The following is a 12,977-nucleotide window of genomic DNA, read 5'->3' on the forward strand; positions in this document are numbered from 1 at the left end:
CAAATGGTCACAAATTTCACACAAAACAATTACACATTTAAATATACAATATAGTACATTACATTTTGTTTAAACATTTAGCATTTTGTTCAAAGCATTTGAAAATACATTTTTAAAACATATTATTGAAAGAAAGATGTAAATAACCGTACACACACAGTAGTCTAGTGACCACAGACGGTCAGAAGTCAGTTTTTACATCAAAGCAATTTTACTATATTAAAACTTCTGCTTTATACCTCAAACCAAAGAAACTCACTCTGAAGGGATACAAGCAGTACTGGTGCACATTTAAGGACATCACGATCTCCTGCTATAAGAGTCGCGAGGAGGCGCACCTCACGCCAGCGCATCAGATGAACCTGAGAGGTGATGTCCTTAACAAACTCCGCCTCCTCCTAATTGCCACATGTGCTCGGCATCTCATCTGTTGTTTCTCTATAGGTTGTGAAGTCACACCAGATGTGAACATCTCAGGTCAGAAATTCAACATTAAGCTGCTAATCCCTGTAGCAGATGGTATGAATGAGATTTGGCTGAGATGTGACACGGTGAGTTGGGCTGAAGATCTCTCTCTTTTAGGATCGTACCGCTGTTTTTGTCCTGCGGATGTTCAATTTAAAACGTTAATTTTTTCTACTTTCTAAGGAGATTTCTGCTGGCTATTTGTGTAAGGACATGATGTCATGAATCGCAGACCCACAAAACTCCATTAAGGGGTTGTTTTTAAATGCATGTGTCAGTAAATGTAATATTTAATGATTTACACTTCACAAAGGAAGTAGAAACAGAAGAAAACTGTTTAGTTTTAGGACACATGAACACTTAATCTGTGTAAAACTCACAAACTGAAATGATGTACAAAACAAATGGCGCTTTTCCATTGTAGTGTACCGCACGGGTCGTGTTGGGTCAGCTCACTTTTGGGGGCTTTAACACTGGGTACAGTACGTAGTACCTGATAGGTGCGTAGTATCTTTTTAGTACCACCTCGGTTGAGGTCATTCTGAGCTGATACTAAAACGTGATGTGAAAATATTGTAGATCACTACCAGCATCATTGCAAACGGAAGATTAGCTTTACCTTCGTGTTGTTTTCTGGAAAAAAATCCATATTATTCCCTGTGTAGTGTAGGATAATATCATAAAACTTCTAGACTTTTTAAGCACACGTGCTAAACTGTTCGCTTTAAATGTTTATATCTTCTGTATGTGAATGTTGATTCATACCAAAATGCTTTTTTGCATAGTTGACACATGAAAACGTCTCGGGTTACTATGTAACTGTTGTTCCCTGAGAAGGGAACGAGGCGCTGCGTCTTCCTTGCCATACTTCCTGCGTCCCTGTAATGCCGTTTTTGGCAATATTTTAGATAGCGATATACTTCCTGTCTCCCGCGTCACCCTGTCTTTGTCATTAAGCCTCACCATTGGTTGAATTTGATATACACATTCAGACGCACTTGAGGCGTCCCCAAAATGTCACCTCAGTGACGCAGCGCAAGTTCCCTCAAAAGGTAACTGTAACAATGTATCTTAAAAGGTAACACGGTGTAACCTTGATCTCACTTGAAATGTGTCCCCACATTTAGTCCTTGAATTTGAGGGTATTAGACCTGGAAATTCCTTGAAAAGTCCTTGAATTTGATGTTAACTAAGGTGTGGGAACCCTGCACTTGTAAGATGTCACAGCAGTAGGCATCTTAAATATAATGACACACATATAATTTCTAAAGTGATTCTAAACTTGATGTAAAAGCTTACCAAGCCAAACTAAAGTGAGCTGACCCGTGTGGTACTATGCAAAAGTGCCAAAAGTCTGATTGGAGTGAACATGATGCTTTAGTAGATGTAGACGAATAATGCGCATTGTCTTTTTAATTAAATACAGATAATATCAGTAATTTTACCCTCAACACAAACCTTCTTTATAGGAAAAGCAGTACGCTCAGTGGATGGCCGCCTGTCGTCTGGCCTCTAAAGGGAAGACGATGGCAGACAGTTCTTATAATCTGGAGGTGCAGAACATTCTGTCGTTCCTGAAGATGCAACACCTGAACCCTGACCCTCAGATCATAGAGCCCATCAGCACAGACATCAACTCTGAGTGTCTGGTGTCACCACGCTATCTGAAGAAATACAAGAACAAGCAGGTAAATGAAGCTACCGCAAAGAGAAACTGAAGATTTAAGAAATACAGCTGTGGACAGAGAGTAAGGGTTATAGAAGTGAAGAATAGTGTCCTGATAAAAATCTGTGGTTTAATGTCTCGCATCTGGCTGTCTGGAATAGATTATAATCCTCTTCTTTTATACATTTAATTTTTGCAATTACAGGAACCAGACCCTATAGTATGTGTTAATAGTAAAATAAAGCCATTTTTGTGTTTTTATTATGGGACACTCAATGGCTATGACGTCTACACGTATCATAGCACTCGGTGCAGCGATGTAAAACAGTATAGTTGTTATGTTGTTGAGAAACTGGAGGAGAGTGAAAGTACTGAAGGAGGGTCAGTGAATGGGAGTCAACAGAGACTCCTGTGTGCTGCTGCTGCTCGTGGTGTCGTCTTACAGCTCCTCTGGACTCCATCCAGCTCCTGTGATGCTGAAGGGGGGAGGTGTTGAGCTTCCTGTCCTCCATTCCCACTCAATCCCACACCAACCGAGCGTTTGAGGAGTCAGGGTGGGGTTTTCAGAAACAGGCGGGAAAAATATGCAGGAAACAAACCGTGTTGGGAATGTGGACAGGTCGTCTGGCATGAGACTAGGGTTCGGCTAAGCCGTGAGAGCGACTTTAGAATTTATTACACTTATCTACTCATTACAAGCTCGATTTCTTCCCTTCAAAGGCGTCTTCTGGTGGTAATCCCAGACGGTGAGGGTCAGAAAGGGCCGAGTGCTATAACCAGTCTGGAAGTGAAAATGTCGACTAGGCCAGCCAAATGGATGTAGTCATCCAAATGGTGGGGTGTTTCAGAGATTCCTCTAGTATTTGTACGTTTTTAACATGTATGTGGCGCCATCTTGTGGAATCTAGTGTTTCTTTGTGCAAGTCTGATGAAAAGGATCTCCCAAGTTAATTATAAACTACAGCTGACTGTCATGAACTTTGCACTCCCCTTTATGTTTAACCAGTAGGTAACGATTTGAGCACTGCAGAAAAGATGTCAATATGTCATATTTTTAGAGATCCACTGATCCACTGGTCAATAATCAGTATCATTTAATAAAAGTTTAGGGCTACCACAATGTATAAAACAATCTGGAGGGCTACTTTTTTGATATAGTCCGCTCAAAACCTATGATTTTATTTTGTTTTACTTATTGATATGTTTTATCACTGTTAAAAATGTTAACATACATAAAAGAAGCCAAGTTAGTATAAAAATATGTAATATTAAATATTCAAATTGAGGCTATTAATAGAATGTGCTTGGCGGGTAACTCACAGACTCTGTGTGGGCAATCGGGTGCCCATAGGCACCATGTTGGAGACCACTGGGCTAAACAGTTGATAGTCATGGGCAACATATATCCTGTCCATCAAAAGAGAAAATGCAATGAATTTAAGATCTGTGTCTAGAAAATGTGAAGAAACATCACAAGTTTAATGTTCAATATTATGGGTCATTATATGAATGAATAACATCTTCAGAATTTAGTTAATATAACCACCTAACCATCAGTATCGGCAGATATCACTCTGAATAGTTGGCTATCGGTCAATTTTTTTAATATCGCTGCATTTCTAATATTTTTACAAATGAATTCATTTATTTTCATTCAGGAAACTTTTCTTCATTCTTTACATGTTACATAATTATGTAACATTGCCTGCATGCATTTGTTTTGATAATACAATAAGTGATAGACCGATATTGTGCAATGGCTGATATATTGGCCAATATTTCATTTTTAAATGTCAGAATGGGAAAGAAAGGCGATTTAAGCAATTTTGAGCGTGGCATGGTTGTTGGTGCCAGACGGGCAGGTCTGAGTATTTCACAATCTGCTCAGTTTATTGTGATTTTCACGCACAACCAGTTTTTGGGGTATACAAAGAATGGTGTGAAAAGGGAAAAACATCCAGTTTGCGGCAGTACTGTGGGCAAAAATGCCTTGTTGATGCTAGAGGTCAGAGGAGAATGAGCCGACTGATTCAAGCTGATAGAAGAGCAACTTTGACTGAAATAACCACTCGTTACAACCGAGGTATGCAGCAAAGCATTTGTGAAGCCACACCACGCACAACCTTGTTGCGGATGGGCTACAACAGCAGAAGACCCCACCGGGTACCACTCATCTCCACTAAAAATAGGAAAAAGAGGCTACAACTTGCACGAGCTCACCAAAATTGGACAGTTGAAGACTGGAAAAATGTTGCCTGGTCTGATGAGTCTCGATTTCTGTTGAGACATTCAGATGGTAGAGTCAGAATTTGGCATAAACAGAATGAGAACATGGATCCATCATACCTTGTTACCCCTATGCAGGCTGGTGGTGGTGGTGTAATGGTGTGGGGGATGTTTTCTTGGCACACTTTAGGCCCCTTAGTGTCAATTGGGCATCATTTAAATGCCACGGCCTGCCTGAGCATTGTTTCTGACCATGTCCATCTCTTTATGACCACCATGTACTCATTCTCTGATGGCTACTTCCAGCAGGATAATGCACCATGTCACAAAGCTGGAATCATTTCAAATTGGTTTCTTGAACATGACAATGAGTTCACTGTACTAAAATGGCCCCCACAGTCACCAGATCTCAACCCAATAGAGCATCTTTGGGATGTGGTGAAACGGGAGCTTCGTGCCCTGCAAGAACAACTGCAAGAAGCTATCCTATCAAACAGCCTAATGTAGCATCTATGCACATATATATCTATGGTCTGAGCTGGTGTGATTGAGTAGAGTCAGGGGCTAATTTGCATATTCATAGATCTGCGTATACGAAATTCAAGCTGTTTAAGGCATAGAGAAATAATTATCACAGGTAAAGACTTGTATGTATGCTGTTTAGATGCTCATAGATGAGTTTTTAGGGATAAAATTATTAACTTCAGGGGGACTTTAAAAACTGTACATTTCTAAATATTATGCATAGCAGGTGTTTATTTCGTTTGGCCAGTTTATTGCTTGTCTCTCATTTACATTCATTCCGTACACAATATTGGTATTAAATAAAAAACATATTGTCGACCACTACATCCAATGAATGAAGTACTTTGCAGTTGTGAGTTTGATTCGAAGGTTTTATATAATTAATGATTTCTTTCATTCATTCTTACTGTACGTTCACACCCCTGCCCAACGACCCTATAGAAAAAGAGTAGTGGATGCTCGAATTGGTTTTCGCCTTGCAATTGGTTGCCGCCGAACCAGGTCATGGCTCATTACCATAAAGTTAGTTTAGCTGTGTTGTGTTGAGCGTACAGTATTTCTCCTCTTGCTTAAAGCTTACACGAACCTCCCCTGCCAAATACTCACATGTGCCATTTTCTCTCTGTTGTTTTGAACTCTGCTTGTTTGCTGCCTTATTCATATATTTGCTTTTCCTTTGTTTCCTCTGTGTTCCTCGCTGTTTCCACCCTCTTCAGCCAGGCTTTGTCAGGGACTTGGTAAGTCAATCATTTGATAGTGGGTTGTGGTTAATGTCCACGTCTTTCGTTCTAGACATCATTTCACTAACACCGGCTATCATGAAGTCATTCGGTCTTTATCAGTATTTTATTTTTGTGCATCTTTCTTTAACCTCTTGCCATTATAGCTGTAGCTTACAAAGTCACTGGGGTCTCTCCAAATTGATGTTAAAATGAAGCTGTCAACCCCATCATTACATCAACTCTTTCATAACATTCATTTATCTCGAGATGCATATTACCAGTTCAACACATTTACATATAAGGTGAATTTGGTAAAATTATAAAACAAATCACTGATTGGTGGAGACTCCAGTGACATCACTCATTCTCATACTTGTGTGGAAATGTGTTTTTATGTTGCTGAAGGTGTAAAATATTGTGATTGCTGGGATTGTAATGGCTTCTGTGAATGTATTGATGTTACACAGCATGTATAACACGGATCATAAATGTTTACTGTGATTATAGCAGCACAGTTTTCTGACTAAGTGTCATGTTGAACTGTGTGAATTCACCGCTGGATTGTCTCGCTGCGTTTGGGGATTTCATCGTGTTGTCTTGTGTTGAGTGTTCCTCCTCGTGCTTTCATGTTGTGAAGCTTTACGTTTGTATGTATGTATTAACGGCGAGGTGTGTGATGGTCCGCAGATTTCTGCCCGTATTCTGGAAGCTCATCAGAATGTGGCACAGATGAGCCTGATCGAGGCCAAGATGCGTTTCATTCAGGCCTGGCAGTCCTTGCCGGAGTTTGGAATGACCCATTTTCTTGCCAAGTGAGTGTCGTGTCTATATGCCGTTTTTTCTTCATAAATGTTTGCATGAAGTTTCTGTTGATTTCTTTCTATGGTGGAGATGAAGCTTTGGGTTATTTGTTGATTAGGTTTCAGGGGGGCAAGAGAGACGAGTTGATTGGCATCACTTACAACAGACTGATCCGCATGGACGCCAGCACAGGTGACGCCATCAAGACCTGGCGCTTTAGCAACATGAAACAGTGGAACGTCAACTGGGAGATCAAGATGGTCACGGTGCTTTTCTTGTCTAGCTCTTCTTTTGACATGAGTTAACTTACACCAAACAGGTTAAACTATTGGTGACCTTTCTTAAAGCTGCAATCTGTTTTTTTTTAGGAGTCAAAATGAACAAAAATCTATTTTTGAGCACAAGTACATGAATGATCAGGGTTAAAACTTCTGTCCGATTCACAACGGAAAGCTAACAATAATGTTTTGTTATTTAACCTGGTTGTGGTCGGTGATTACTTTTTTGAGGGTGCATGATGCAAAGCTCGTCAAAACATGTATTTACCGTATTTTTCGGTCTATAAGCCGCGTTTTTTTCATATCTTGGCTGGTGGTGTGTCTTATAGTCAGGTGCGCCTTGTAAGTTAGTATGAATAAATTTTGACATTTATTCGGTTAATTTAGACTATTCAACCTTCCAGGTAAGTTCTGTATGCTATGGTTTATGGTTTAAATAACTGATAATATTACTTTAACGTACAGACATCTATTCACCCTGCTGTTCTGGCTGCTTTTGTTTAGTTGAATAATTTGCCTTTCCAGATTAAATGTCTGTTCTTCGGCTTGAATTTTGTGAAATAATTTTCGAAATAAACGCGACGTATAGTCCACTGTGACTTATATATATTATTTCGTCTTAATGACGCATTTTTGAATGATGCGGCTTATACTCCGGTGTGGCTTATAGTCGGAAAGTACGGTAGCCTGCTCGTCATGTCAAAATATTCATTTGGCACGTCATGTGTCATCATGTCAAAATACGAGCCTGCTGCAGACGCTTCGAAGGGGAACATATATTTTGACATGACGAGCCACACACGACACTGTGAACACATATTTTGAATTCGCACCCCTCGATAGAGAAGTCACCACCCGCCACTGAATTTGACCAGCCGGGTCTGTTTTCGCAGGAAAAACTTGTTTTCTGGCTTTTGTCATTGCATCATTTTGTCACATTTGTAAACAGAACGAAGAGTTTGCTTAAAGTTCAAACTTGTCAGACGGGGTTTAATCTGATAAGTTTAAGTGATTATCATCTAGGCCAGTGCTTCTCAATCCTGGTCCTCTCCCAAAAAGTTTAGATGTCTCATTATGCAGCGTTCCCACGGGTCCTTGAAATCCTTAAAAGTTTGTGGATCTGGGGTAAAAAAATTCAAGGCCCTGGGAAGTTTGTGAAAATATACATACATAGAGACAGGGCATTGAAAGTGCTTGAATCTATTTTATGCAAGAAGTTTCCTGGAAAAAAATCCATATTGTTCCCTGTGTAGTCTAGGATAATATCATAAACATTCTAGACTTTTTAAGTACACATGCTAAACTGTTCGCTTTAAATGCTTATATCTTCTGTATGCGAATGTTGATTCATATAAAACTGCTTTTTTGCATAGTTGTGTTTGACACATGAAAACGTCTCGGGTTACGTATCTAACTGTTGTTCCCTGAGAAGGGAACAAGACGCTGCGCCTCTCTTGTCATACTTCCTGCATCCCTGTAACACCGTCTTTGGCAATATTTCAGATAGCAATATACTTCCTGGTTCCCGCGTCACACTGTCTTTGTCATTAAGCCTCATCATTGGTTGAATTTGATATACACATTCAGACGCACTTACTCCTGGAGGCGTCCCCAAACTGCCACCGCAGTGACGCAGCGTGAGTTCCCTCGAAAGGGAACTGTAACAATGTATCTTAAAAGGTAACACGATGTAACCTTGCTCTTACTTAAAATGTGTCCCCACATTCAGTCCTAGAATTTGAGGGTATTGGACCTGGAAAGTCCTTGAAACATTTTCATTTAGTTAGAACAAACCCAGCAGACATTGATGACATTGAGACCCGATGAAACGGTCTATATAAGATTTTGGATGTACTTTTAACGGTCATGTTGATATATAATGACATATTTATTTAGCTGGGCGAAGCACAACACACGAACAGAAAATGACTAGTAAATGCAATTTTATTGTTTAAACAGAGGTGGCGATAGAGAGGCAAAAGTTCCAGGTTGCAGCTTTAATGTTGCTGTGAATTTTATTGTAAAGATGTGATTTTCTCTCAACAATTAAATGTTTTCAAAACTTTGTTTGTAAATGGCACAGACTGTTGGAAATGTTTTTTAATTGTTATTGTTTGATTCAGATTTTGATTAGACTTTATTGATGATGTGCTTCGCTTCAGGTCACGGTGGAGTTTGCAGACGAGCCCAGTCTGGCTTTTATCTGTGCGGAGGTCGACTGCAAAGTGGTGCACGAGTTCATCGGCGGTTACATTTTCCTGTCCACGCGTGCCAAGGACCAGAACGAATCTCTAGATGAAGAGATGTTCTACAAGCTGACCAGCGGTTGGATCTGAGCGCTGCTCGTCCTTCAGCATCAGGGGAGGGGATTGACTTTATTTTACTTTAACACTTCTTTTCTTTTTTAACTGTGCCAACACGGTCACATCATATTTGTTACAAAACTGACGTGTTTGTTACATTTTCGCTCATGAATGCGACACTAGCAGAAGATCGTCGAGATGTCATGAGTTAGCGGAGAACGCTCTTGCTCTCTCAAACATGTCGCCCGGTCAGATTTTTCTCCAGGGCGGTTTACTGCTTCTCCCCAGCTATTATTACGCTGTCAGACTGAAGCAGTTTGTCACCCTTGTGCGTCGCTAGTGCGATACCTTTCACCCTAAATAGAAATATGCCAGCTTTTGCACCAAGAAAATGCCAATCTATTTATTTGTCACTAACTTGTGTAACATTTACATTGTGTTTCTGGATAATCGTTGGATGTTGCGGTGATCATTTGTGCCTATTAATCATTTATATGCTAACGGCAGCGCATTAATGTGATGTCATAGAGACACTACAGAAGGAAGTTGTTACACTAGCTGTAATGTTGCTGCTTGTCAAGAGATCTGAATAGTAAAGACATAACACTACAGTCGAATCATGAGATAATAATGATGTCGTTCATAAGCACTTCTACCGTCTATGCATATATAAGCTGTAGTATGAAGTGTCTGTGTTTGTATTGGGTGCTTTTAGCTGTCAACACTAAATTTTAGGACGGATATTTTTTTAGACTATGATGGTGGGTCGTCCACTTTTTTTGTAGCAAACGGCTATGCAGCAACATAGGAGAACGGTCATGAAGTAATGAATCTGTTTTGAAGGGTCATTGATTTCCAAATGTAGGATGTTTCTTATTTTGTTTTATTTGTATTTTCTTTTGAAGTCTGCTATTTTATCATCACTCTTTATTGAACCAGTATAGTATTATTCTAAAGCATTTCTTTATAATGCACCAGCGAAGGTCACTGAAAAAAGAAAAAAAAAGAAAAAAAAAATCCCATGCAATGTCTATTTTTTTCTTTTCAATATGAAGGATCGCTAAATGAAGTATTAGTTTTTGTATCTAATGTAAAAACACAGGTTTTAAAAAATTGTACAGTTACGTTGCTGCTTTTTTCTGTCATTTTTCGGAAGTGTATTTTTTCCAGAAAAGAGGGGAAAAAGCCATTTTTTTCACATTTAGGATCAGATGCCTGCCAATGTTACGGTCTTATGGAGAAATATATATATAGATATATAAATGCATATGAAGAAATGTTTGAAAGAAACTCATTTACATCATTTTATATCTCTGATATGAGAAGCTTTGTTTTTCCTGCCTTAACTAATAAATAAATATCCATACTCATTTAAGAAAGTGTTTCAGACAACACAACACTAATGAAGTGCAGCAAAATTCATAGTGCATAACTTTATTGTCAGTATTTCCCATATGAAGTAGATTTTATCAGTGAGGTGTTTTGTTTAGTTTGTTTTCTCAGCAGCGTTTTGCATGGCCTGCTGTTTTATGATTGTAAAAATGCCATTTACCTAAAAATAAATAATAAAATCATTTTTATTTAAAATCCTGAGAGAATGATTCAGCTGAATGTTTTATTAAATGTAGTTCACCGTCACTCAGGTTGTAGTTCTCAGTCTCTATCACAAGAGAGCAGTCTTGTTGCCAGATTGAGCTAATCCAAACCTGTTCATGCAAATAATGAACAAATTATTCAAATAAAGAGATGTCATTTCATTCTGGTTTACTTCTTTTTACACAGATCTTAGTGTTAACTCCATTCAAGCGCAGTTCTCTTTAAACTTCACTAACACAACTGCAAGGAATCTTTAAAGTTGTATTTGCACATGTATTTAAACAAGTAAAAAATAATTCAAAAACATCAAAAAGTTATTTGAGATACAAGCTCAAATTTGACTTTCAGATGTGGCAAGCAATATTTCATGAAGTTTACGCATCTCTATAAATTACCTTTTTTGCAGAAATTGTATGACATTTTTCAGTGTACTTGATATACGCTATAGTCAACATTTGAAGAGGATCAAAACCTTTCATAAAAGTTTTAAACAATCTTAGGACAACTATAATGAACTTTTTTAAACCAAATGTTGACTTATGTAATATATTAGTAACTCATTTTACTCAGAGTAAATATAAATGACCATATGTGGTATTAAATCAACATAAATATCTATAATGAATTATAACAAATTTTACATGCACTTTTTTCGGTGACCAAAAGTGTAGAATCGTCATAATATAGAGTTAAAAACAGCGTGAATAACAGAGGAGTCTTTCCTAAAAAATAACTATTAGATATGGATTTCACTTCACCAACTCCGTCATCTTTCTGTCATGTTATAGGTTTTCGTTATATCCAAAAGATTCACACATTTTTCTACTATAGTCTATTCATAAGAATAAGAACTCTTAGTACCTTTATTAAAATCACATTGTTTTATGTTTGCTTACATATTCATACATCAGTTTATGCACATCTTTATAACATTCATACATTTTTAAAAATGTATGCATTTCTCTATCAAAAGCAATTCCATGTATTCCTTTACAAGTCGTTATTTGTGTTAGTTTCATATCATCACTGAAACTTCCCTAATTCAGATGCTCATGTGACACTCACCAGACATGAGGAAACCAATCTAAAAGAAGTCTGGGAGTGAAAATTGACATTTCTTACACAGAATATATGTAGGCTATGTTTGTCATAGTTTTTACATGTGTGTCACAAATAGGTCCTGTGATGAGGTCACTGGTTTATGTCTTTTGTCACATGTTTGTTTATACAGCAGATTTCTGTGAAGAAGTTAAACACATCTCATTGTTTCACACAACGCACTGAAACATGAGCACAGCACAGATCACAGTCTTTATTATTTCATTCATTTTTTGTTTTTGTTTTGCTGAGGAATGTTTGTAAGTAGTTCTAGAGCCCTGTTGACTTCTTAAAACTGGTTACAAACACTGTTCAAAATTCATTTGTGATCATCAAAACAAAAAATAACTTGATGGTGAGTAAATAATGACAGAATTTTAATTTTTGGGTGAACTATCCCTTTAATGATTCTTTAATCATTTTATATTTCATTAATTTCTATCCAATAATATATGAAAAAAAGTAAAACACGCATAACTCTCCATATCTGTATTTTATATGTTTATAGAAAATTTATTTTATGTTGTATTCGACTGTATGATTTCATACTCAGTACAATAGTTTCACTTTGTGTGTAATAAAAAGTCACGAGACATCAATATAAGCAAACACATTCCTCTCGTGCTGCATAGTTGTGAAAAAATGTGGACTTGAAATGTGTTTTCTGTAAAGTAGTAAAATAGTACTAACATTAATATATAATTTAATTTAAATTTATTTTTATGATAGTTCTATTGATTTCAAAATTTAGTACATTATGAATCAATTAATTATATACCTACTAAAAAAATCCAGCTAAGACCAGCAAAAGCTGGTAGGTTTTAGCTGGTTTAAGGTGGCAGTAGCTGGTCTTCCAGCTAGACCAGCTTAAAAAGGGACCAAAACACAGCTAGCCTGCTACACCAGCAAAACCAGCTAACCAAGCTGGAAGACCAGCTACAACCAGCTCACCACCTTATGCTGGTCTTAGCTGTTTTTTTTCAGTAGGGGTATGGAAAATTCTTTATTCATAAATGCTAAAAAATTAAGCATTAAAAAAAGTAAAAAAAAACAATTTTACTAATTTTAAAATAGAATTAAATCACTACCTGTACACCTTAAATATGAAATAACAAAGCAAAAAGGACTTAAATTAAAGTAAAGCCTTAAATCTGTCGTTTGACTAAATTTGCAATACTTTTACTTGTTTCAATGCGAATTATTCTCATTTTTTGTATCTGTTTATCATTATATTTGAAATGTTTAATATATAATAATAGATACTCTGTTATCTTTTTATGTTCACTGTTCAGATTAT

General features: G+C 37.4%; 1 protein-coding gene across 5 annotated transcripts in view; it reads left to right on the forward strand.

Moving 5' to 3' along the window:
* Positions 1 to 10,577, forward strand: part of fermt2 (FERM domain containing kindlin 2) — a 44,519-nt gene extending 33,942 nt beyond the window's left edge. For 3 of the 5 annotated variants that reach the window (XM_073869792.1, XM_073869794.1, XM_073869795.1), the window contains 7 exons: positions 241 to 369; positions 445 to 551; positions 1,935 to 2,153; positions 5,599 to 5,619; positions 6,292 to 6,416; positions 6,524 to 6,665; positions 8,846 to 10,577. In XM_073869792.1, coding sequence (XP_073725893.1) covers positions 241 to 369; positions 445 to 551; positions 1,935 to 2,153; positions 5,599 to 5,619; positions 6,292 to 6,416; positions 6,524 to 6,665; positions 8,846 to 9,019 — 917 coding nt within the window. In that variant the 3' untranslated portion in view covers positions 9,020 to 10,577. The remainder of the gene's footprint in view (positions 1 to 240; positions 370 to 444; positions 552 to 1,934; positions 2,154 to 5,598; positions 5,620 to 6,291; positions 6,417 to 6,523; positions 6,666 to 8,845) is intronic. The other 2 variants (XM_073869793.1, XM_073869796.1) reach the window with 1 other exon arrangement.
* Positions 10,578 to 12,977: the final 2,400 nt, after the last annotated feature.

The sequence above is a fragment of the Misgurnus anguillicaudatus genome, chromosome 7 (assembly GCF_027580225.2).
Source record: "Misgurnus anguillicaudatus chromosome 7, ASM2758022v2, whole genome shotgun sequence".
In the NCBI taxonomy this organism is placed as follows: domain Eukaryota; kingdom Metazoa; phylum Chordata; class Actinopteri; order Cypriniformes; family Cobitidae; genus Misgurnus; species Misgurnus anguillicaudatus.